The 27369-nt window shown below is 35.8% G+C and overlaps 1 protein-coding gene across 1 annotated transcript in view; it reads left to right on the top strand.

The window, feature by feature from the left end:
- The window catches only part of Ir93a (Ionotropic receptor 93a), a 42296-nt gene extending 15608 nt beyond the window's left edge, over nt 1–26688 (top strand). Inside the window, exons 11-17 of the mRNA XM_069825132.1 lie at nt 3572–3727; nt 5949–6114; nt 8119–8339; nt 10301–10481; nt 13329–13407; nt 17637–17794; nt 24241–26688. Coding sequence (XP_069681233.1) covers nt 3572–3727; nt 5949–6114; nt 8119–8339; nt 10301–10481; nt 13329–13407; nt 17637–17794; nt 24241–24338 — 1059 coding nt within the window. The 3' untranslated portion in view covers nt 24339–26688. The remainder of the gene's footprint in view (nt 1–3571; nt 3728–5948; nt 6115–8118; nt 8340–10300; nt 10482–13328; nt 13408–17636; nt 17795–24240) is intronic.
- The last annotated feature ends 681 nt before the right edge of the window (nt 26689–27369 follow it).

Below are 27369 nucleotides of genomic sequence, written 5' to 3' on the forward strand. Positions count from 1 at the left end.
AAATACAACACATGCTTACCTTGAAACTGACAAGATAATTGAAATTCTTCGACAAAAGAGGGTAAGAGAACAATTAGTTTAAATAACTCTTTACGATACAGAATATAAAATTTATACAATATTCAATCAAACAATAGAGTGGTGACTAGTTCTTTATGTTACACATTTGCGAGACCGCTATACAGAGTGTCCTACAGCGGAATGTCCATAGCTTACTTACGTGTTCCTGGGATTATTTTGAGTGAAAAAGTTCTATTCAACATGGGTCCGAATTGCAACCGTATCTACAGAAAACACAATTCTAAATGATTACTTTCTTACAGACAGAGCTCAAAGATGTTTCGACAACCATGGTGGTCATTTCGAACCACAAATGTAACAGTTCAGAATGTATATTCCTCAAAACAAAATTGGAAGTGAATCACAAGTAATAAAATTATTAATTTAGAATTAGGTTTTCTGTAGATATCGTTGTAATTCGGCCCCATGTTGATTAGAACTTTTTGACTCAAAATAATCCCAGGAACGCATAGGTAAACTATGGACATCCTGTTGCGGGTTACTCTATATATACATACATAGTTCTTACAATACGAGTAAAGTCAGAGAATTAATGACAAGTTAAATAATTAATTGTGAAATTTCTGCTGATGCAAATCTCATGTTGAATCCATCCTCAGCATCATTGTTCTTCATTCATCATTAATTGGCCGTATTTGTTAATTTCAGGCGTCCGTGATAATTAAAGGGTTTTACGGTTACTTGTTCAGTCGAACATTGTTTAGCCTAGTTACTTTCCAATGACTTCGGAACGTTCGTCATAGAAACCTCATACAGTTCGATTTTAGCGAATTTGATAGGTATGATACGACAGTATCCCCTTGCTTTCTACATCGATGGCAGGGGAAATTGGAATTATCCGAAGGAAGTTGCTTCAGCGCCGTCTTTTTACCACATAATCCACATCGAATTACCTGGTCGGAATATTTCAGTATCATATTCCAGTTTTAATTTTCGTAATATGATATTCATCACCGTCATTTTTGTCATATTCTTCTTCATTTAAAACAATTGAGTATAATTTGGCTCATCGCATATTTATTTTTTTCTGAACTAACAGCAGACTTTCGTAAGTAGCTGGTCTTCCTGATCATGAATTTAGCTTACCGTAAGATAAAGAATACACACCCAGTTCCTAACGGAAACAAATATATTTTCGTTTCTTGCTAAAATTCTAACCTGTGCCGCCGAATAAAATGAAACAATAATAATAATAATAATAATAATAATAGATACATACATAATATACAAATAGTGTTTTGCCAAATGGGAGGTCTTTCACTGCAAACCTAGTATTCTCCAATCTTTCCTGTTTTCTGCCTTCCTTTTAGTCACCGCGTATGATCCATACATCTTAATGTCGTCTATCATCTGATATAATTATTCTTCTGCCCCGAACTCTTCTCCCATTCACCATTCCTTCCAGTGCATCCTTCAATAAGCAGTTTCTTCTCGTCAGTGACCCTACTAATTTTCTTTTATTTTCCTAATCAATAATAATAATAGTAGTAATAATAATAATAATAATAATACGCAGGCAAATTTCCTGGACATTATTGTACGTGTTACCTCGTCTATATAATAAAAGAGAATAATAATCTGCATTATTATTATTATTATTATTATTATTATTATTATTATTATTATTATTATTATATTACTTCGAATCGAAGTGGACTTTTGTTTATAAAATTGACAGGTACAGTGTGTCCTAGACTGATTGCTTCGATTTTAAGTCTCCTAGTTTATTAAGCGTACTTTACCATATGCATATGCGCTGGCTATTTTTGTAAAATATCATTATTAGAAAATGGCGCTACCGAAACCTCAGAAAACTTTTTGTGTCCTGAATTTCGCAGCTCATCGTTCTGTTGTGACTGTAGAAAGAGGAAAACGTGATTGCTCGTTGCGCAGCCGAATACCGAATCTTGACAAGATGACCTTCGTAATCACCTGATCTAGTTCCCTGTGTTTTTTTTTTTTCCTATGGGGATACATAAATGACAATGTTTAAGTTACGACAATATGACGTCGCATTGCAGCTGTAGATCTAAAGCAGGCGATAGGTGATGACTCGCTGCGCGGAATGTGGGGGGAATTGGAATATCGTCTAGATGTGCGCCTTGTGAACAAAGGTTCTTATATGGAGAAGTTGTAAAATGTCAAAAAACTTGGGGAGAATATCTATCTGTCTATTGACATTTATTGCGTTGCTGTAGCATTAACAGTTACATGTTTTACAAAATCGGAGCAATAATTTTGGGATGTGGTGTGTTTAAAATGGATTGAGGGAATCAAGCAAAAGGAAAATAAAAACAGTACATTTTCATTCATTGATTATTTTAACTACTTGGATTGTTTCGCGAACTCTTGTAAAAGTTAGACATTTCAAAACCGAAACAGACTAGGTACTGCCGCAAATTTATAAGCCCGTTATAGCCTACCAAACACACAGTGCGACTTCAACTACTGAACGGATATAGACATACCGCTATACGCATTTTATTATTTGTAATTAATGAGAAATGGAGTAAATCAAGAACCTGCATAGTCTAGAGATAACAAAATGGACTTGTGCTTCGAAACTACACTCGGAAGTGGGTTCGAATCCCATTTGGGTTGATTATTTGTTTGATTCTTTTTCCCGAAGTTTTCTTCAACTGTAGGACGAATGTCGGATAATGTTGTTGTTGTTTTCTAATGCCAGGTGTTTGACAATAAAGTCATTTGACCTCTTGCACTCCAATATTTTTCAAAGATATTATCATGACCAGCCACTGAAGCACAGATTTTGAGGTGTTCCGAATCCATTTCTTGGTTTGAGTTGCACAATGGGCAGTTAGGGGACTGATATATTCCAATTCTATGCAGGTGTTTAGCCAAACAATCATGGCCTGTTGCCAATCTAAATGCAGCTACAGACGATTTTCGTGGTAAATCGGGAATTAACTGTGGATTTTGATGCAGAGAGTTCCATTTTTTCCCTTGGGATTGAGTTATCAAATTTTGTTTGTTGAAGTCTAAGTATGTAGATTTAATAAACCTCTTCACAGAGTAATGCGTAGATTTAGTAACAGTCTGTAAGTAGCAGTGCTGCCCTTCTTTGCTAAAGCATCCGCATTCTCGTTTCCCAGGATTCCACATGGGATGGTATCCATTGGAATACAATTCTTTTATTGAGTGATATTAATTGAGAGAGCATTTTAGTTATTTCTGCTGTTTGAGATGAAGGTGTGTGTTTAGAGACTATTGATAGAATAGTCGGATAATATCTTCAGGTACATCTCGCTTTTACATGACGGCACTAAATAACCATACAGTTGACATAGCTTCGTTAAATAATAGATCAAATACATACATAAATAATACAATTTTGTGATTAATATGTAAAAAAAATTATCTTTAATAAAGGTATATTGTTTCTTTGCTCTTCCTTGCTCAGTCCGAATTGCTCGAATCCGTCGCACGAACGTTTTCTTGTACCGTAATTCCATTTTTGTTCTGTCTCCAGGTATTTCTGGCTGCTGGAGCTTTCACAGTGACAGAAAGGAGAAAAGAACTCGTCAACTTTACAATGCCCATCTCTATCCAAGCATCCTCTTTGCTCACAGCCCGTCCCGGAGAAGTGAGCAGAGCCCTTATCTTCATGGCCCCCTTTACTTACGACGTAAGGGTTTAAAAATATATTTATGAATGAAATGAACGAAAAGTTACTTCAAGATTTATGTAGTATGGCTTCAAAATTTAAAATTATCATTCATTGCGAAGTAGAGATTATACTTTGAGTTTATAACTGTTACCGGTGCCTACCATGTTTATCATAATCTTTCTTCGGTTCTTGTGCTTCATAGTAGATATAATATATATTTGAGTACCGGTAGTCTAGAAATTTTAATGTATTCGGAATTCAGAAATTCGTCATAGAAACTTCTTTTTAGTTTAACGTACAGATTAAAATGGCTTAAATTCAGTAAGAGGTGAAGATGCAGAAGAAGAATAACATCAGTAGGCCTATACAATGAAGGTGGTGGGTACGATGAAGAAAAATACACTTTGCACTTACATAGTGTCGTACCCCATAGGCGGATCCAGGGAGGGGCTGAGGGGGCTTTAGCCCCCCTTTGAGCCGATATGAAAACAGTTATAAATTGAAGTTTACGGAGTCATTTTACTTTTACGAAATTAAAGCCAACAGTTTTATTTATGCCTTATATAATTACGTCACCAAAGTGTTCGCTAGGAGTGAGCGTACATCCCTTGAATAATGTTGTTGTTGACCAATGCTAAGGATCTTGGATTTCTTCCATTCTCTTGCAGGCGTCCCAATAGTATTTGGTGAGCTGCGATGGTAAATCAGCATCTATTTTCTTTATTGCTAAGCATTGTAGCAAATATTCTTTATCCATGATGGAGTTCTTATTTCTACAGAGGGGGCACTGTGGATGTTGGTAGATATTAATCCGATGTAGATGAGAGGCGAGACAATCATGTCCGGTGGTTGAGCGAAATATAGCGATTGCCTTTTTTCTCCCTTGAATAGTTAACTAGTGGATTCAACCTAGCAGAGGTCGGGACTAGCGAGTGGCGACAATAATAATTGGAAGGAAAAAGTTAGCTCCCTCCTTTAGATAATACTGGATCCGCCATTGCCACACCCGAATACTCAGCTGTTGGGGTCAACTCAAGGAAATTGTAGGAATTCCTTGTGATTGGTCTCATGGAGAAAATGGCCGATGTATTAGTTTCTCGTTTCTACTTTCTACTGTGTGGTCATAAGAATGATTGTGAATTATACAGAAATGTTCGAACTGTGACAGAGTAAACGAGATTACCTTAAAAAATCTGCCCCAAATACCGTTTTTCTCCGTACTTTAACTTGCCGAAAATTGACTAATGATCTGCAGCGTAAAAAGCTGACGATCTAGCCGGACGTGGCTTACAGAATCTCAAACGAATTTAAGTTAAAAATATAATCTTGGCCTCCTTAATTACATCTCCTAAAACATAAGTTCGCATGCTTTTGAATCCTGGAGAGATCTTCGAGCGTAACGTCTTGTTTCAAGCTTTGCTGACACTTTTAAATAAAATTAAGGTTGATAGGAATTTAAAAATTCAATATTTATAATGAAAATTAACTTCTATATTAGCCTATGTATACGGGACATTCCACATCAAATCGGACAAAAACTTGAAATATTGACATCGGGTTCTATTAAAAACTTCGAAATTTTTTATATAGATGTAGATAGTCAAAATGTAGATTATATAAAATATAGATCCCTAATTTAATAGATTTCGTAGAAAAATTTCCTACATTTATAGCATAAACGAAAAAAAACGGCTAATTTTGAGGCCGATATTTAATTTATTTGGATTGTTTAAATATTAATGAGATGATCATAAAAATATCAATTTTGTCCTTATTCCACTGTCAAAAAATATTTGATTTCATGAGTGCTTTGAGTATCAGCAGCTGAATAAATTTGATTCGGAAAAATCTGGGAAGCTTTGAAAACGCATTTCGTCTTCTGCTTCGAAGAGGCAGTCTTGGTGACCTTCAAAATAGGGAAATAAGCCATATTTTATAAAATATATTTACATAAATAATTGAATTCTTCAGACAGTTATAATTTTACTCAAAATTATCTTTCCAAAGGTGAAGAAATGGAGATTTTATCTTTAATAGTTTACTAGTAATCTTTCTCTAAAGAGCCAACTATCGTAAAAATGTGTTAATTTGAACATTTAATATCATGAAAACTATTGCACAGAGGAAGCTACATTCATTTGATTTTTTAATATAATATGGTTTTAAGAAAAAGTATTTTTTTCTGTCCTGTACGTGACTTGGTTGACATTTCTACAAGTGTAACTCATGAATGTTGCAGACGTGGATTTGTATTGTGGTGTTGATCGTAATAATTACACCCGTACTGCGCTACTTCCACTGCCACAGCCCTTATTACAAGTATTACTACAAGAATGGAGTTCAAGGCGGTCTAAATACGCTATTCAAATGCCTATGGTATGTGTACGGGGCTTTAATGCAACAAGGTAAGTCAGATTTCAAAGCAAATACGATGAATCAGTGCTAGTAGATTTTATATATATATATATATATATATATATATATATATATATATATATATATATAGTCTGTCTGTGTTTATAATATGTAAGTTACTTATAACAGACATGACAAAAAAAATACTTTCAACTCATGATAATTATTATACTATTGTAGACCTACTAAAACAATCAAATAGGTATAAATTGTGGCAAAAAAAATTGACTTTCAAGCCATTATTATCTTGAAAGTAGGGCAATAATCATGATGAAAAATATATTTTCAAGCTTTAATTTTATTGGGAATGATATTACAATACCCATAACTTTTCGGCCTGACAATAGACGAAATTCTGTGACTCTGACATTAAATAATGGTTAAGATATTATTAAATTCGTAAAATGCCCTTTTTCAGCTACAGAAGCAAATCAAATCAGAGCCGATGAGATGATAATGGAGCAATAGTTGGATGACAATAGAGAGTAAAACTAAATATTCGGAGAAAATCTGCCCCACAACAACTTTGACCATTATAAATGTCACAGAAATATTGGCATTACAACGTCCCATCTGTTAAAACTAAGATTATCACTACGACTATCGTCACAATTACTATTGCTACTACCACCACCACCATTACTACTAGTAGTATTACCACATCTCCATCATCACTACTACAGTACTATTGCCACTTCTACCATTATTGTTTTTTCTAAGCTTATATAATTTTGGTTAAATATCAATGTAGTAGACGTAACGATTATACTGGGTGTCTGTTTTCAATGTGGAACACTTGGCTTTTGCGCTTTTGGTGAAGGTTGTCAAAGCTGCCTGTACTGGAGGTTTCGCACTCGACAAAAGCGATACCGGTATTCTCTGTTAAACAGCTATCACAGTGACTAGTTTTGCGTTACCGGTAGGCCTACTTATTTCCAGTACACTGCTCTACTGTTTTTTGTTTGCAGTATAATAATATGATAGGTTTTATCTTACCTATAAAACAACAATTATTTATGTACATACGATTCGTACGCATTAACAGATTCGGCACGCTAATTTAGAAGACGATATTATGCAGGACGATTTTCCGATGTCAAAGTTTCTAGCCTTACAACGACCCATAACCTAACTACCAAATTTCTACAGATGGAAATTCTTACAGATTATTTCCTATAAAATGTTCCTCACAATTATATTAGGGTTTTAGTACAAAAAAAGAAACAGGAATTTCACTCTTATCAGTGCACACAGTTACAAATTTATTACACTTGAAAAGTTAAAAAGTTAATGTAATACAAAAAATACGAGCAGGCGAACCTGAAACTAGGGTCACACCACATATTGTGAGTGTATATTCCTATTGAATCAGATGAGTGGAGACATAGACCCATATATTACTTTGTTCTGGAATGATGTCTAGTTCCAGCTGCATAACTATGTAACTCCCAAAATAATTGAAACTGTGCCTGTAAAGAATATAATCTACATGATCGAATGCAGAGTTATTAATAATAACGTATAGCCTCTTCGACCCCCTGATCTCACGCATGTGACTTTTATCTGTTGGGTAAAATAAGGGATAAAATAAACGGAATAATCTCAGTATCTTACAAGAACTGAAAGCTAACATCCGTCAGGTAATTGCCTCTGCGAGTGACGGGTAGTTCTTTAGACAGGTGCCGAATATATTTAGAACAAAAATTCGGGCAGTTTCAACATTTTCTTTAGGTATCGGTAATTAAAAGTTTTACCAACCTAGAGTCACTAATGCATTAGGGGAAAAACACATTTTAGTTACACTGCTGCTACTGAGTGATTCGTATAAGCGACTTCCCAGCTTGGTAGCCGATAGTACATATGCCACTGACATTTCATTTTGTAAACAAACACCCAGTAATTGAAGTTCATGGTATCATAAAGATAAGATTTGAGACATATTATTAATGTTATTGTTATTATCATCATTATCATTACTGCTGCTACTATTGCAGGCGGTACATACCTTCCGGAAGCTGACAGCGGTCGCATCCTAATAGGTTCGTGGTGGCTTGTCGTCTTGGTGATTGTAACTTCGTACGGGGGCAACCTGGTTGCCTTCCTAACGTTCCCCAAATACAAGATCGCTATCACCAACATCGAAGAGCTGATGGCTCGCAAGGGCACCGTCTCCTGGGGGCTTCTCAAGGATACGTCCATTGAGCATCATCTCAGGGTAAGCACCGTGAAAAGTGAATTCTAACGACCTGGTTCTTGTCGAGGAGATATACCTATGCTTCGTATACAGAATACAATAATTTTAGTAATTATTGCAGTTGCTTATTTAAAAGTTATCCCGGATTTGTTCCTTATAGATTATAAATTATTAGTAGGCTTACTTGATTTGAACGTGAGATCCTTGAATATGAGTTTGTCCATCTATTTTCATAAATTACAGTGTGTATAAGAGAAAGTGGAGCTCCCTAAAAAATCTACACTAGCACCATCTTTTCTGTAACAAATTCAACTTGAATATACAAAGATTTAAATCCATTGTAGGTGATCATTCGTGTAGTTCCATGTTAGCAAAACAAATAGAACGTTAACTTTTCATAGCTCAGATTCAACTTCAGATCCTGGTGAAGAAAGATGATACTGGGATATATTTCGTCGTAATAGTTCTAGTTTCCTTAAAATCTTTCTCCAATCATCAATGCTGGTCTCTTACGTAGAGGACCCGAGTTCGATTCCCGATCTGGTTGAATTTCCTGTTGAGGTTTTTCAGGGTTTCCCCTCAACCGTAAGGCAAATGCCAGGAAATTCGGGCCACAACATCCCTGAATATCACCGGCCTCATTCATCACCGAAATCATATTCATAACAAATCAGTAATACAGAGAATCGCCATCTAGTTCACAACAATAGAACCAGTCTCAACAGTACTGCACAGGCCTTCGGATTTCACCCAAAAGATTAACTCGCGATGTGACCAAAGATATTAAAGCGAGTGTAAATAACAGCGAGAGAGAAAAAAATAAATAATAATAATAATTCTGTGGTTCCGAGTTCGATTCCCGATTAATGACTTATTGGGCAAGCCCGTAGTCCAGGTAGCACAGGGGTTTTCCCCGGTTCTCCTGTGGCATCCCAATAAATCTCCATCATCATCTGATCTCATGTGGATGTAGCGTAGACCAGCCTTCTATGATGAAATCTGGGCAACTACTCTGTCGGCAAATTGGTCTATACAAGTAGCTTCATATGGGCGAACAGTCAATATCCTCCTTACTTGCAAATGGCTTTTAGAGATCCCGAAGGTTCATTGCCGCCCTCACATAAGCCCGCCATCGGTCCCTATTCTCAGCAAGATTAACCCAGTCCCTACCATCATATCCCAAATTCATTTTAATATTATCCTCCCAGCTACGTCTCGGTCTCCACAAAGGTCTTCCCAACTAACACTCTATAATATAGAGGCTATAGAGAGTCTATATGCTTTTCTGAATTCGCCCATACGTGCTACATGGCCTGCCCATCTCAAACGTCTGGATTTAATGTTCCTAATTATGCCAGATGAAGAATATAATGCGTGCAGTTCTGCGTTGTGTAACTTTTTCTATTTTCCTATAACTTCATCCTTCTTAGCCCCAAATATTTTCCTAAGCACTTTATTCTCAAACACCCTTAGCCTCTGTTCCTCTCTCAAAGTGAGAGTTCAAGTTTTACAACCATACAGAACAATCAGTAATATAACTGTTTTATAAATCCTAACTTTCAGCTTTTTTGAGGGCAGACTGGATGACAAAAGCTTCTCAATCGAATAATAACAGGCATTTCCCATATTTATTCTATGTTTATTTTCCTCTCGAGTGTCATTTATATTTGTTACTGTTGCTCCAAGTTATTTGGATTTTTCCACCTCTTCAAAAGATAAATTAAAAATTTTTATACTTCCATTTCGTAGTATGTTATGATCACCAGACATAATCGTATATTTTGTTTTTTCGGGGTTTACTTCCAAACCTATCTCTTTACTTGCTTCCAGTAACATTCCCGTTCCCTCCATTGGACAAAAAATTCGGAGAAAAATAGAGGAAGCAAATTAAGTCTATATACAGAAATGCATACTAAATAAAATATATTTGTATTACGTTGTTTTGTGTAAAGAATTATCTATTCATGTCTGTTCGGAAACAGGAGCAAGACTATCCCAAATACAAGGAGTTATACGAGGGTGCAATAGTACATGACGAACAGAATGCAGAGATGGTGACCAAGGTTCGAAGCGGTTCGCATGTCTTCATTGAGTGGAAACTGAACCTACTGAATTTAATGAAGAAAGAGTTTCTCGCAACAAATTCTTGCGACTTCGCCTTAGGTGAATTATTTGAAATACTTTTCTCATAATTTTAACAAAGTTTTATGTCGCTTTCTGTTATTAATTGAGGGACTGGGTGCAAGAAGGACATTTTAGAGGATGTGTCAGGAGTACTCAAAATGTAAAGGCGTGCATAGATAACATTATTACGGTTTGAATTTTCAACATAAATTTTCTCAAAACTTGCATTTGAGAGAAGTGCCTTTCTTGCACCCAACCCCTCAATTTAACTTCATAATAATTGTCTCTGTTCTGAGTTAGCGTTTTAAGCTAAACAGTTATAACATCGGAGTTACATTTCCGGCAGGGTAGTGGAATTTATTTTAAAGGTACTTTTCCGCCCAGAAACATTTTCACTGTTTTCAGCATCAAATTTCAGAAACAAAAGTCTTTACTGAATCAAAATGTCTATTATTGAAACATGTTTCTTGTAAGATATGGAAAACATTTGTATCTCTGAATTCACGTATGCGTATTCAGGAAAACAAGAAGAAGAAAAGTGTTTTGGAGATATGACTATTACAATAGCATACAAGATCCAGTCCTTCCTATAGGCTAACTCACTTCTAGAGCGAACTTGGATTCGATTTCCGACATTGACTTAACTGGAAAAGATCGAAAGATGACGGATTTTCTTTGGGTCTCTTGTTGCTCTCAACTTTATAAATAATTTTATTTTACCAACATACTATTGAGTGAGAAGATTACTTACTTCCTTACCGCTACGCGGCTGCGTGACACGCTGGTTATGGAGACTGCGTGTTAACCGGTGAGTAAACGCGACAACATTGCTATCACCGATTGCGTCGCAGTCTCCTTGCCAAAACAAGGTTGGGTATTGTACACGTGTGTTCACGTTTATGATTGATTTATATCTTAAAATACAATCGAATATAGTATTGAACAGCGAATTCTTATGTACGATAATTTTGTGTTAAGTTCGGCTCGTAAGTTCGAATACGATATCAGGGAAGATTCTCAGATATTAACATTCAGATATTGGATCAAGATAGGCTGGTGCCCCTATTCAAACAAAACTTTTGTTTTTCCTTAATTATAAGAACCACCGCCCTATTTATGTTATGTACAGTATAAATGATTAGGGGCCCTATTTTGTGGTGAATTAAAATTCCCCAAAGCAGTGCTTAAAACATACATAAAGCGGTGGATATTTCGCGACAAAAACTTGGGAAGCTAGATCGAAAATGATGGAATTAATGGGATAATGATTTTACTCTTTATTCATTTGTAATATTGCCATTAAAATAAATAAATTAACATCCTTACTGCACTTCCTTGCCTAATATTAAACTTGAGTATTAAATTATCACATGACGAAATTTCCGTATTCACTTAAAAGGGTAAGGCGAAACTTAACTAAATTTTCCAATGTAAATTGTAGTTGTGTTTTATCAGCTGATATTTCGATAAATTGATCGTGATGCTGAACTGATAAATTTGCAGGCAACAACGTTTACATGGAACGGACTGAGTATCCATCTTTTCTTGAAATTATTGTTATTGCCTGGGAAATAATCCGACAACTGTATTTTTTTAATGTTCGTGCTGTCAACAAACGGTCAATAATAGCATCTTCTTGGTCCACGTTTTTCTCAATAATCGTGAGTTTGAACACGTCAAGATTGTGAGGGTGCGATGTGCATGGCAAGTCGAAACTCGCAAATATCGACGTGGTCAAACATGTCGTTTCAAACTATCAAGGCAACCAAACACTTTGAACTAGTTGCGAATATGAGTTTTTATTAATATTTGTAAAAGTGTCGCGAAATATCAATTAATTAATTAATTTACGTTTATGGGAGTCAAAAGGTGAGGAACACTACCCTAGAGTACGTACTCTTTCATAAGTACCCTGTATTAAATAACAAAACAGTCTGACAGCTGCTGGCTTAGGCTATTGTATAATGAATGCGTGATATTTCAACCTTATAATTTTATGAAATCAGATATGATATTTTTGGGTCACATTGTGGAAAACGAAATTTTATTTTATTGTTTTGGTAGACAGTACATGTTTGAATGATAGACAAAATAAAACATGAACTAGGACATGATTGATAACATGATGAAGAAATAAATTTTTACGAAACGAGTAAGAAGAATAACAAGAAAGTAGGCTATATTTATCTTAATGATGTTGTTTAGTCAACTGTCCAGAGACAGGTTTGGACCCCATAAGTGACACCAGTAAGGCATCACTAATAAGACAACTAAGCCCTTCATTGCATACATCACTGACCAGTAACATATTACAATAATCATACTTCAGATGTGTACAAACAACTGTTCTTCCTCCAACATATCGTCAAGTGAGATATATTACCTCATAATAGATGTACAGATACGGAATTAAAATTTGGAACGAGTCTTGATGGGAGTTCACCTGTATTTGGCAACAATTTCACACAACTGTCCACAAGTAGCATATACAGTATACAAAGACCCTTGTTTACTGCACATGCGCAGTGTTGTAAGCGAAACTTATACACTAAGGGAGCTCCAAATTTTATTTTTGTTTCTGTACATATCAGGCAGAAGTGTATCTTAATCATATTGTTTATTTATTACAAATTATTATACTTTCATTTATTTCGTGTCTCTTTCTAATTTTGTGAATTTATGGTACTATAGCTATTCCGAATCCCGGCAAAATAAGAATTCTGTTCGGTGTAACTTTCAGAACTTCTCTGGTACCCTGCTCAATGTTCATTCAGTTTTTGTAAAATATGTCAATTTCTTATCATACAGAGACCGCAAGAAGCAGAGGTATTGTTCTCCCTGCTTGACGTAGGATAGTAACGAATAAAACTCTGGTGTATGTTTCAGGAGAAGAAGATTTTTTAGAGGAACAAGTTGCAATGATGATGCAGTTCGGGAGTCCGTATCTGAAGTTGGTCAACAGAGAGTAAGTAGCCTATACTATAGCTAATCAAACTATTCTTTTACCATGTAGATATGTGGAACGTAAGAGTAATAACAGAGCCATGTTTAATGCCAATTATTTGCTTACCACTGAACTGGGAGCACAAGTAAATAATTGTTACTGAAGGTACGATCACACTCGCTATTTTTGCAGCGCTGCTGTACAAAATACTGCGCAACTCACTTACTGCGACGTGTAAATAACAGTGCTACTCGGAAAATAGCCGCTACCGAACAGCTGTTCGCAACTTTTTCTCAGGGTTGCACTTTTTGTGTTGGTTTCACTGAAACTTTTTCAGCGATCGCGAGCAGTGTTGCCACCTAACTATGACAGCATTACTTTGTATTGTTTCTACAAATATTTTAGTGTTTAATGTGATGAAAGTAAACGATTCGTGGTAGTTTTTATATGTAAAATGTAAACATGGTATATTTCATGGGGATACAATAATATATATATATATATATATATATTCCATAACATAGTTTCAAAGAAAAGAGTTGCCAGCATTGTTTTTAAAGTACCTAGTGCTGTTGGTTATTACAAAGTGCATTAAAGAATCCTCGCAGTTCTCCAGCATTCCACTGCACAATATTCAAGTTTGGTTCCTAGAAGAACCGTTTTTGGGTTTGGCGGGATGTCTGTTGTGCCACATATGTTACTCATTTTGCACCACCCACGGGATACGTACGGTTTAAGGTCTGCCGTGGACGCGATGCTGTAGTGGCAGATGCATTCGCCAAGGAAGGAACCAACATCCAACCCACCAAAAAAGTGACGAATTTTTATTCAACAGAGATCCTAGTTTAAAAAAAATAACCAAAGAATAATTCCTCAAAAATAGTTTACAAACGACAAAATATGGAAAAATATACAAGACATCTGGCACAACAAGAAGAAACCAAGAAAAGAATCAGCAACAATATTTCGATTAAACATCGGCCACAACTGCCTCGCAGGTCTCCTATACAAGATCAAAATCTACCAGAGTAACCACTTCATAATTTGAATACAGTAATTAAATATATATCACCTGCAGGAATGTGAAAAACTGAAAAATAATACTAACTTAGTGGAACTTTATTGGGATATCAGAAGACAAATGAAGCAAATCTTCATTGTCTGCCATTAGGAACCAGCCAACCAACCTGATTCGATTTAGATACGCAAAGCTGCAGCTAAATTGAGGCTGCGTAATTATGAAATGGAGAGCAAAACGTTAAACTACAAAAAGCAGACGATGCTGGGGCAAAGAAAGAGTAGAAATACAGAACAATTTGAAGTTAGGCCCACGATCTTCTTAGAGAACTATGACGACGGGGATGAATAGGCCTTAATGTTATGGTATAAAAACTTTTTGCAAGTATTAGGAACATTATTTTTAAACCTTTCTTTATTGTACTGGTCCCGAAGAGACTGGATTTTTTTAAACACCATCTTCTGAAATTTGCATTGCACTAGCAATTTCTGCTAAAGCCTTTTCCTTTTTGTTGTAGAAATCGGCCAGGGGCGGCTTTCGAAGGGGGGCTGCGGAGCTGCAGCACCCCCAGACATTTGTGGCTCTTTTCACGTTTTATGTTGTGAAATACATTTATTATACACTCTCTATTTAGCGGCTCGAATTAAAAAAAAATGTCGTTCTCATTGACATGCACGCAATCACTTCCTCCCCTGGTGCTGCCAGAGCAAACCGAGAGACAAGGACGGATTGGTGAAGCCACTTCCTCCCCTGGAGCTGCCAGTCTCGTCTGGGATGCTTTGCGCGTTAGTTTTACTCCTCCCCCTGCTACCCCTCGCCAAGAATCCAGAGTTTCCAGGCGCTGCAAAATTTGCAGCGGTTTGTCAGTAGCGCTCAGTTTTAAATACTTTTTTTTTTAATGTTGTGAGTATAACAAGTGCAACAATGTTTAATTCTGTACAATATTTACCGTCTATTCAGTTCAGTATGTTAACAATTCAGGAGAAATGTGAAATTAAGTGCCCATCAGTTGAATCTCATAATGGAAAGAGCCGCTAAACAAAATAGCCCACAAAGCTCGCATATTTTTTGCTAATTTGTCCAATATCCCAGCTTTCTTCTCTCGATCTCCACACATCTTGTATTAGATTAATATGTTTCAAAGACAATTCCATCAGCTGGGGCAACAAGATGGAGTTTTAAAATAAGAACAGTAAATGTTGTTCATGAGAAGAAGGAGCCACTGCTAGAATGTTTTCAAAATATAATGGAATCTGAAACATGTAACAATATCACAATAAATGAGGCAAGCGCCCTGGTGCGTACTCTTGAAGATCCTGAAATTTCTGGCTCAGTTTTTTCATTTATTGATGTATCATGTAGATATATTATACAACCAACTACAACATCGCCAGCTAGATATTTCTAAGGTTCAAATCTGCATATAATAAATTAAATTATGGTTTATTTCACGACACTCGCAACTGCAGAGGTTATATCAGCGTCGCCGGTGTGCCGGAATTTTGTCCTGCAGGATTCTTTTAAATGACAGTAAATCTACTGAAATAAGCCTGCCTCATTTAAACACATTTAAATGCCATCGGCCTGGGTCGGGATCGAACCCGCAACCGACTATGCTACCGAGGCTGACTCTGCATATCTAGCTTTGTTAATGCCATACAGAGAATACGGAACAGTGCACAGTTGAGCAGCGAGATCTGTGAAAATTAAATCCCTAAAAAACGTCGTAAGGGCGAAGGGATTCAGACAAGGGTTGCGGCAGCCAAGGAAGTGTGTGACCTCATTTTCACACAAGCTAACACCCGATTCCAGTTCATAGATAATTTGATATTATCTTCTCTTCTGTGTCAAGAAAAATTTGAATGCTACAAAAGCTCATTTCCTGAAAATGACCTAAATGTATGTGTGAAACTTTTTCCAATTTCGATAAAGACAAACTAAAAACGGAACTCACTGTGTTGTATCAGAGACAAGAATTCAGAAATATCAGTGACGCAGTAAAGCTCTTGCAGTTTCTTCTATCCGAGAACTTGCAGGCCTCATTTTCAGAAGTTGTGGAACTATTACCCATAGCTATCACCATACCAATGACAACTTCCGAACCAGAACGTTGCTTTTCGTGTTTGAAGAGAGTAAAATCCTATCTCAGAAATACGATGAGAGAAGAGAGACTGACCGCATTAGCTATGTTTTCCATTGTAAAGACTATGTTAAACGACATATCAGATTTTAATAAGATGATTCAAAAGTTTGCAACCTGCAAGGCAAGGCGCATGGAACTAATCTTTAAATAAGGTAAGTTGCATGGTTTATTTTTGTATGCAGCCCCCTTGAATTCAATACCCACGAGCCGCCACTGGAAATCGGCATTTGTAAATTCAACAAGCACTCTCTTGGTTCAAGTAGGTATATTAGGTATTTGTTTTTCTGTCCTAACTAGTATTCAGAAATTTACATTTTAATTATAAGGTATAATTATAAAAACTCCTATATACTTCAGGGCCAATAGTGTATTCTCGTATGCAATGTTGTAAGCTCTCCTGTTTAAAACTACGCTACGGAAAATTAAAAAAAAATTACATCATCAGCAAATATACTCTGTGTTGTACATTTGATAACTATTACGAATCATTTATTTTTATCACATCAAACATTAAATATACCGTAACCAAACGATATAAAGTATCAATGGCATATTTGGGTGGCAACACTGGTCGCAACCGCTGTAAAAGTTCCAACAAAACCGATATAAAAAATGCTGCAGCACTACATCGCTACTTTAAGCTGAGCACAGCATGAAAAGTAGCGAGCAGCTGGTTCGGCAGCCGCTACTTTTCGGATTGCACCATTGTTCACACGTCGCAATACGAGAGTTGCGGTGTAATTTTGTACTGCAGCGCTGCAAAATTGGAGACGTATGATCGTACCTTTACTCTTTTATGCTTCTAAACATTCTCATTCCAATGTGTTCTTGATATTTTTCAGTAGTTTCTAAAGTTTAAAGTGTTGTTAAAAGAGAAGAAAGAACTAAATGAAGTTACAATTTAGTCATATCCTGAATGAAAGTTAAATGTACTGAAATGTTGGATACCGGTACATTGTTTTTGTTTATACCAAAAACTTAACCACAAATTGTAAGTATTGCAAGCACAGATCAATGTGACTTACAGTATACTTATTAATTATGGTTAATGAATCGAGAAAGGTGATGCAACAGATGTACTTGCTGCAGGCTCCGTCGGATGCACCAGTCAGGCCTCATGTACAAGTGGTACCTAGAGCATCTGCCCAGGAAGGATCGGTGCTGGTCCACGAGTCGTATCATGGAAGCCACCACCCACACTGTCAACCTGGACGACATGCAGGGTTCCTTCTTTGTTCTCGGTCTCGGTAAGTTCAATACTTCAAATTCATGTAGGTCTACGACAACTCTGTTGAAAAGTGTCAGTAGCTACCATGAGACAAGTCTTTTTGGACTTTTTGATAACTTTCGACATTATTCTGGGAAGTTTGTAGTAGACAGAACAAGTTTATTCCACGTGATTATGTTTCTTTCTGATATGTTTGTACATTATTGCTCCATTTATATCATCTTATTTTACCGACCTGAATAATATCACAAATTGAAAGCATGCTAATTGAGTAGTAGTAATAGGAGTAGTTGTTGTTAGTAGTCGTAATGGTTGCGGTGGCGGTTGTGGTGGTGGTAACAGTAACAATAATAAATAACTGTGCGAAGGCGTGGTACTAGAGTACTTCACAGTATTTCCTGTTTCCTTCAAAAGTCAGAGAAAAGGGAAATACAAGATGACTTTGCACTCAACTTATTGCGGAAGTTTGCAAACATCAAGAGATTGATTAAAATAAATTTGTAACACAGTTAACGTTTATACTTACACTTTATAAATTATAATAAAGAAAGGAACAATTTTTGAAGGCATCGTCTCGTCGTCGGTTTTTACAGAGTGTACGCCTTTCCGTTTCAAATCTCAATAGAGCCATGTGATTTGAACTCCTTTTTCAAGTTACCTTCATTCCATCATTGTTGTTTCGCAGAACAAACTTCATCTAGTGTCCCACGGTGTTTTCATTCTTCTGACATCCTCACCTACAATATTTTCGGTATCTTTTTTGTGACATTCTTCTGACGTGGCCATATTATTTGAGTTATTTATTCTCTATTATGACTAAAATTGTTTTCCGGTTCATTTCCATCACGTCTCCTGCAACCTCATTAGGTAATTTTTTTCTAATTTGGATTAAGAGCAGCATGCCCTATAAAATCCATTCAGTAACGAGTAATGTATTTCGTTCTGTTTGGTTCAATTGCCACGCTTCACATTTAATTATAAATTATGATATTCTGAATTAAAACTTTAAGTGTATCATAATGATATAAATTCTCTGATCTATCTTTTAACTCCAGAGTGTTGATTTTAACACCCAAATTGATTGTTTCTCAGTTGATTCGTTTATTTATTTCAGTATCATAAATTGTGTTATTACTGAGGGTAATGCATATTTTGAAGTCATTCAGAGTTTAAAATGTCGTATTAATAATGCTGTCTGAATTAATTGAATTATGGTTTATTTAACGACGCTAGCAACTGCAAAGGTTATATCAGCGTCGCCGGTGTGCCGGAATTTTTGTCCCGCAGGAATTCTTTTACGTGCCAGTAAATCTACTGACATGAGCCTGTCGCATTTAAACACACTTAAATGCCATCGACCTCGGCCGGGTTCGAACCCGCAACCTCGAGCATAGGAAGCCAGCGCTTTACTAACTGCGCTACCGAGGGCGATTATCTGAATTATATTAACCATTTAATAACATAACATTTAATCTTCCTCAACTTGGTGAGATTGCCAAAGACAAAGAATGTTAAACAGTAACATTTAAGAACATTAAAAATGTCTTACAAGAAATTTGTTTACAATAAACTAAAATGTACAGTAGATAATATTTCACATAATGAAAATTTGCAGTAAAATAAAAAAACAGATAAAAAAATAGAATGAGAAAATTCAACTGTAATTTGAATTAAAGTAAAAGTGTCGCCGTAAAATCTTCAGAGAACCCTTCCAAGCTATCATAGAAATTTCCTTAATTGTTGTTGTTGTTGGGACTCTAAATTTATGACAGAATGACACAAATTGTTTTGTTATGGTCCCTCTAGCGCCCACCATTAATCCGATGGCTTCTATATCCCTGAGTTTATATTATGTTTTGTAATAAGGGATAGTGGGTTGAGAAATTGCCCTTTTCTCTAGATTAACCTCCTCAGGTTGATTCTGATGCTTCTCGAATCTGATGGTCGGATCCAGAATATAACCTTTTGTCTCTCCAGGTTTAAATGTTATAATAGCAATACGCGGATAACTTCCGGTATCCGCTATTCCGTGGACTTCTTCATAGGTAGTGTAGCCATTGGACTTAAGACATGTTGCGATTACAGACCTGATCTTGTGATGTCTGCTGTTACGAAGAGTTTCGCCAAATGGGCATGAACCCAAGACATGAGCCAAACGGATACACACTGTAGTACCAAAAAAAAATAATCTTTACATAGATTCTTCGAACAACAGTGCATATTAGTGTACAGATTATTGTGCATATTACTGTGGAATCTCGGCCACCAAGTCACTCAACTGAGTGCGCTCCTTGTATAATGGCAGTTAGTTGACTTAATATAAAAAACGTCAACATACAATACATGCCCAACTTGGAGTCAGGCGACAAAGGAAAAAGAAACACTGCAGGAAAGGGGTTCGATCCGGTGCTGTGGATTGAACTTCGGCGTAGCTCAATGGTGAGAGCGCTTGGTACATAGAACCAAGGACCCAAGTTCGATCCCCGATGCCGGAGCGAATTTTTTTCCTGTAATATTAATTATTACCATAATAGATATATTCTGTAGGAACCAAAAAAAAAATAATAATAATTTTTACGCAGATTATAACTTACTATAATTTGCTGATTTGAGTTCTGGTGTGCACAGAAAAATTCAGTCGCAGTTTGCTACGTCAGGGCCGGAGATCAAACGGCAGTACTATACACAGCGAAAATATTTTCCTGAAGTAGCTTTCTAAAATAAATCCAAAATACAGAATTTATCGCTGAACATTTTATGCTTGCAAGAACAGATATCAGAGTAGTTGTTTTCAAATTCAACATTCTAAATAAAATTGCTCTTCAGCAATCACTCAATCAGTCGTTTGCAGTCGGCACTAAAACTCGTTTCTGAATCGACAATTTGAACTCACTTAGAGTTTTTTCCTATTTCACAAACTTACTGTTCGCGATGTGTAGGAACAATATAAGTTGCTAAATGTGGTGATAATGAAAAGCGCTGTATACAGAGTGGGTTGTAATACAAACAATATTCCAAAAGAGTACTGACAGTGACTTTTAAAATTATGGAAGTCAATTTTAATTCTTCATTAGAGTTAATACAGTTATTTTATGGTGTAAAACAATAGTAAGCTTTAATTTCTCTATAAAAAAAATCTTCAACGTATATAATGTCTGAAGTAGTAATACTGACACTAGAATTTATGAGAGAAACTGTGAATTTCATCTGAAATTGAAATAGCAAGAACGAATTTAAGCATCACATAAAGATATTTCTTGTTAGACATCCGTATTTCTTAACATTTAATTTTGAATTAGGAATAGTACTGTTACACTAAATGTTTAAAATAACTGTTAACTTTGTTTTAAACAAACCATTATAGCAATGCTTTACTTCTTTACAGCGATTACAAAGATTTCAAACTAATTAGATAACTTAGCAGGTTGACTTACAACTGTATAAGACTTGCAATTCGCCTAATTTTAAGGAAACCCGCCAACGGCATTCTACGAAAATTTTTCTTATCTCGTGATTCTCTACTTACCACAATCGCCTTGCACCCACACACATGTTTAACATTGTATATTTAACTATTATTATTAATATTATTATATTTTCTATAAGAAAAATATGTAATATATCCATACTTTTATAGATTAATTCAGTTTTACTTTCTAATACTCATACGATCTTGTCATGAAAGTGAATTTGTTTCTTTCTCTAGGCGTGTAGGCCTACGTATGTACATAGCATTTTCAGACTTTTGTTTTTAATTATTTTTATATATTTCTTGTCACTTAATTTTAACATTTTTACTTAATTTAATTGTTTCCTACTTTTATTTATGTTCCATAAATTTCTTAATACTTGTGTAAACTATTTTCACCTACTGTATATGCACGTAAGTGGGTATTTTACATTTATTTCAATGCAACTTTATTCAGGTACCGTACTTTTAAATTTTAATTATTATTGTTATCGTTTTCGAACCAGTAGATCATCTTTGTAATTCATTTCTACAATCTACTTAATGTTGTCTACATACATTAACTTGAAATACAGAATGTCCCATATAAAAGCAGTATGTCTGGCAACTAGTGAACGAAACGGTATTTACAAAGGAAGTGATACTATAATGACATGTTCGATAGAACATGTTATACTTGAGCATGTATCTGTTATAGCAAGTGCTAGAAGTGCCATCCACAGACAATCAGACATAGCTGAATCAGCTGATTACGTTTTGAGTAACACGTTCTAATTTTTTAGGAGATATGTTCGGTATCGCATTTGTAATTACCTCTTTCAGTTGGTCGATCTTCCGAGGGTTGCTAGTGGGCTATATATGTTGTCCTTCAGATCTTCCCATAAGTATAAATCGCAGGATGAAAGAGTCCGGTGATTGAAGGGGCTACAGGTTTTTACTGACAAGCCTATTGTCAGGAAACACTTTATTGATATGGGCGGTAATTTGATTGGTTGTGTGGACGGTTGCACCATCTGGTTGAAAGACTCATTTTCTGTTAATTGTGCAGAGAAAATCTTCAGATGTATTATGCTGTTGATTAACTCATTGAAAAAAAATGTGACTGCTCATTCCTGACACTGCATACCAAACGCCTATCTTATTCAAGTGAAGAGGTTCTTCATGTGCAATAAGTGGGTTATTCTGCAACCAATATCTGACATTCTGTAAGTTAATATAACCAGACAGATTAAATCCGTCTTCATCTGTTATAAAGAAGAGAATATAACCATTAACGATCTGAGACAAGAGCCAGTTACAATAAGGAACTCTCTTAGCTTTGTCTGGCCTGGCTCTTTCAATTCATGCATTACAGTCATACGGTGTGCTCGGAAACTGAGCTCTCAGCTCACGATGGTATGTTGTACGGGTTTTACAAACTTGTTGAGATCTTTATATCGATTTTTTTGGGGTCTTCTGATTATGTCCGTATGAATTCTGTCGATTACCTTACCTCCGGGGCCTTCATTGTCGTATGCTTATTCTTCTTCGCATATACAACTCATCCTAAGCTCTCAATTTCTTATACAGATCTTGAATTGTGCTGGTAGAGGGGACCTTGATACCAGGATATTTTGCTTCCAACATATCTTTAGTCTCCTTCAGTCCTTTAGTTTTTATGTAAAATTCTACAAGATCAATTCGTTGTTAACTGAAAACTGCACCGTGTTTTTGGTAAACGACAACGCTTCCACGACTATTACTGTATTACCATTCTCATCGGGGCATAATATTTTTCTTTCAACATGTTAATAATGTCAAAACAAGTGCTTATACAAATGTTGGCCACTCGAGCGCAATTACGAGGCCCACTCAGAAAGTAAGTTTCCCTGGGGCCGTTCACAGAAATAAAACACAATTTGATAGAAAGATTTATTGAAACAGATACAAATATTGTTGAACTATTTTTCAACATATTCTTCACCGAAAATGAGTCATTTGTCATACCTTGGGATCAACTTTTGTATCCCTGTGTCGTAGAAGTCTGCCGCCTGGAGTCGGAAGCAGTGTATGACAGCCGTCTGCACCTCTCTATTGATCCCACGGTATGAGAAATGTCTCAATTCGAAAAATAGATTCTCTTGCTATCACCATTAAAACGCAAATTCACAATCTCAATAAAATAAACCAAAAGAAATTAAGGGTGAGGAATATGTTGAAAAATAGCTCAACAATTGCTGTTTCTGTTCCAATAAATCTTTCTACCAAATTGTGTTTTCTTTCTGTAAATGACCCCAGGGAAACTTACTTTTTTGTGAGGTTTTTTTTATTGCGCTCGAGTGGCCAAAATTTGTATAAGCATTTGTTTTGAAATTATTAACTTGGTTGAAGAAAAAATAAACTTTTTATCTGCCGCCATGTGAATGTTTGCTTGTCAGCACATTACAGAAATGGAAACCGCCAGAGTAGCGTTGATAGTGTAGCCAACATCTTTTTATTTATTATCCAGTCCATGAGGTGCACACATTACTGTGCACACCCTTTGACACAGAAAATGATCTCTCTTCTATAGCGTGAATTTGTCTGTGTCGTTCGGGTTCACGCGAAATTCACACTGGGAAATACTGTATTAAACGTCGAAGTCCGAGGATGAAATAAAGTCGTAGCAGCGACGTATCATATGTCACGAAACGACATATTACCTACGAAGCTTTTATGACTTAGCGATAAGTTCTTTCTTCTCGTTACAAAGATCGGGCTTCGAATCTCTCTAATTAAAACGCACGCGTGTAAACACAGCGCACACGAGCTATTCCGAGGTGGAGCTTAGTCTCTGAACAGTGATCAGTTTCCTTGTCAAAGGGTGTACGAGGCATACCGGTTTTATATGGGACAAGGCTTATAAGAGTTAAAGTGAAAATACTTACTTTGAAAAGTATGTTTAAAATTACGTACCTATTTGTTTCAAGATGTCTCGCTTTCTTTCTACAAATTTATACGTGTTTATTATATTTCAGGATGTGCATGCGCTGTCGTCCTCATCTGTCTAGAGCTGTGTTATCACAAACACAAATTGTCTAAAGAGAAAAAAGTAGTTAAACCGTTTGTAACTTAGGTACCATACTTAAAAATTACATAGGTTTGTAGTTCTATTAATTTTATTCCAACAGAATGACGAATGTTAAAAGGTTGCCGACTAACTAATATTTTCTTGTCAATTTACCGCGTTAATATTTTTAAAGTAGCCTTGAAGGTGTAGAGTTTTAAGTAGTGTGTTAGAATTCCAACTATCCGATTGGCAATTGTTCCGTTCATTGTCATATGAGTTTTCTGAAAAGCAGGAGTCAGAATTCGTAAATAAAATAAAAAGGAAACGCGGATTATAATTATTGATAGTGATGGTAAATTAAAAATTAATTGGAAGTAAATTTAGGAATGAAAAAGAATGTACCCAAACTACTTTATTTAATATTTATTTTGGTAATAGTAGTGCAAGGTTGGATAAAAAACTACAATCATTTTATTTATAACAAATGTCCACTATAATAGCTATAATGACCTTCGCCTACGTTCAGATGATTTAGCAACAACAGAAGATAACGTTTAAAGAAGTGTAAGTTATATGAACTTATCATAATATGAAAGGTTGTAATATGATAATTTCACAAGAAAGAAGGAAGCTGTATTTTTTTAAAGAAAAATGCCTTCAATAGCAAAATTAGTAACATATAAGCTATAAAATGTTACAAATTTGTTACTGGTGATTTTATGACTACATAGATACTACAACTGCTGTTTTGTAATTGCGAAGAACGTTGCTTGAAATAATTTAAGGTTCTTATGGATAAAATACAAGTGAATGCTTTAGGTATTGCCAAAAGTTGCGGAAGGGAGTCCCTAGATATCGGTGTGTTGCCAGATGGAAGCCTTCCGGAAAGGAAGGGATTTCAGAGGACACAAACAAAGCGCTTGTAGACTTACTGCTTAAGTGACGAGGTCCACATTACCAAAGCGACTATTCTTTTGGGAATGTGAATATCCACCGAATTCACTAGACATGAGTATACGCTTCGTTAAAAAAAATTAAGAGCCTTTGCGGAGTATCAACTTTCAAAGAAGAGATAAAATCCGAACAGCTTTGGAGAGGTTTGTGAGAGAACAGTCGCAAAATGACAGGGCACATGGAGTACGCACTTCTACACGGGTTTGACAACGAGTCTTTGATATGGAAGAAGACAAAACTTAAGATTTGTATTGTTAAAATGTTTCTAAATAAATTTAGCTTGTGAAAATAGACTAATAGTGTTGTCATTAATTTTTAGTACCCGAATACATGAAATGAAACATTGCATTATCTGGAATTGTAAATATGCGGAATAAAATATCGAAGTCTATAAGCGAAGAAAGAAGTGAAGAAATTAATGAATAAAACGGATCCGACTGAAAGCCGTGATATTCAGTGAGTTTGTGAGTACAGGAGAAATAATATTTAAACCCATATAACAAACGATAAATACATTATAAATACCAGTATTGCTTCTTGTACTTTTGCAGTCTGGGAATCTCTCATGCTGTTAGTTGTTTTGCATATACTGAAGTTACTGATTTGTTGGAGTTTATGAACATTATACATATGCGTTTTTCTTCATTAACGAAGGACTAAGTATTACAAAAGTGTACGTAACAACGTATACAACAGCCATTGAAATCTGCACATTCATTATTATTTTATTTTATATTATAGCTAACTATCCAATCTAGTTAATATGTAAAAATTAAGAGATCCATACACGTCTTCTGGTAACCTGTCAGTTAAAACTGAGTGCAAGATATGTAATGAGTAGACAGCGGAAAAAAAGTCAAATAAAAGTCATGTTTACAGTTTGCAAGTCCTGTACACATAGACAATGACTGGTATTAATAAAAACGAAGAATGGCATGAGGTGTGCACGCTTCCCAAGTAAGTATCTGCAACATGGTACCGTCCACAGAAAGCACCACGCGAACACCGAAAACAACTGCCACTCTGCGTTCTGAGTCAGTCCTCGTCCGTACGTGAACAGAGAACATTGAGATACGTAAAGATATTCTTCATTTGTGTTCGGTGACGTGATCATAATGCCGAAGACAGATGTTAAAAACATAGGGTGTATTCTTTAATACAAGAATATGGTGTCCACATTTTTAGTAGTGATACTAGTGAAACAATTAAGTGTGGGTTATGTATGTGTGCATTAAAAAGATAACAAAATCGTTAGAACATCAATGTAATACACAGAAAAACATGAAAAATGTTGCTCTATGTTAGAAGAAAATATGGGTTCAAGTTCAAATTCTGCCTCAAATATGACTTTTGCCAGGATTTGTATCGAATGATGATAAGTTGCAATATTCCATTCAAAATGTTGGACAATCCTCACTTTAAAGGGTTTATAGAAAAGTACACAAAATGTTGGGCACCTTCTGAATCATCAATTCGAAAAGAGTTCTTACCTGCACGCTCCTCTAGTATGCCTACTGACTTTCGGTGTTGGACCCCGGACTCATTTCACCGGCATTATCACCTTCATATCATTCAGACGCTAAATAACCTGAGATGTTGATACAGCGTCGTAAAATAACCCAATAAAAAAAGTACGTAAACGTGCTTACGTAAGCAACAACCCTCTGACGAGACAAACTACTCGCGTTGTAGTGACCTTCACATCCGAATGACTTTTTTCCGCTGTCTAGTAATGATAAATTCACTTCACGTGGAATAAATAGAAGTCACCCATCTTCCCAAGATTCTGTTAATGACATTGTATTGGAAATTAACTCCAATTCTTCCATGGTCATTCAAGCTGATGATGATACATTGCAGCATTTGTAGAAAATGTTTAAATCTCTTTCAATTCATATAAGTGAGGCACATCCCTATGCTTATAGGAAAACGTTAACTTCTAAGTATGACAATCCAAAACATAATGTCTTGAAACCAGAAGAAACAAATAAAAAATTAATGCTAATAGCACAGTCTAGTAGATACAGTCAGGAAGCTTGAGGTGATTTTTTTTTGCATTTCTCGCGATAGGCCTACACTGCTCCAAGCGGTTAGCAATTGAGAGTATTAGGAACATTAGACTGTAGTAGGATCCTACTAGCAA

This window comes from Periplaneta americana, chromosome 4, assembly GCF_040183065.1.
Source record: "Periplaneta americana isolate PAMFEO1 chromosome 4, P.americana_PAMFEO1_priV1, whole genome shotgun sequence".
Lineage (NCBI taxonomy): Eukaryota > Metazoa > Arthropoda > Insecta > Blattodea > Blattidae > Periplaneta > Periplaneta americana.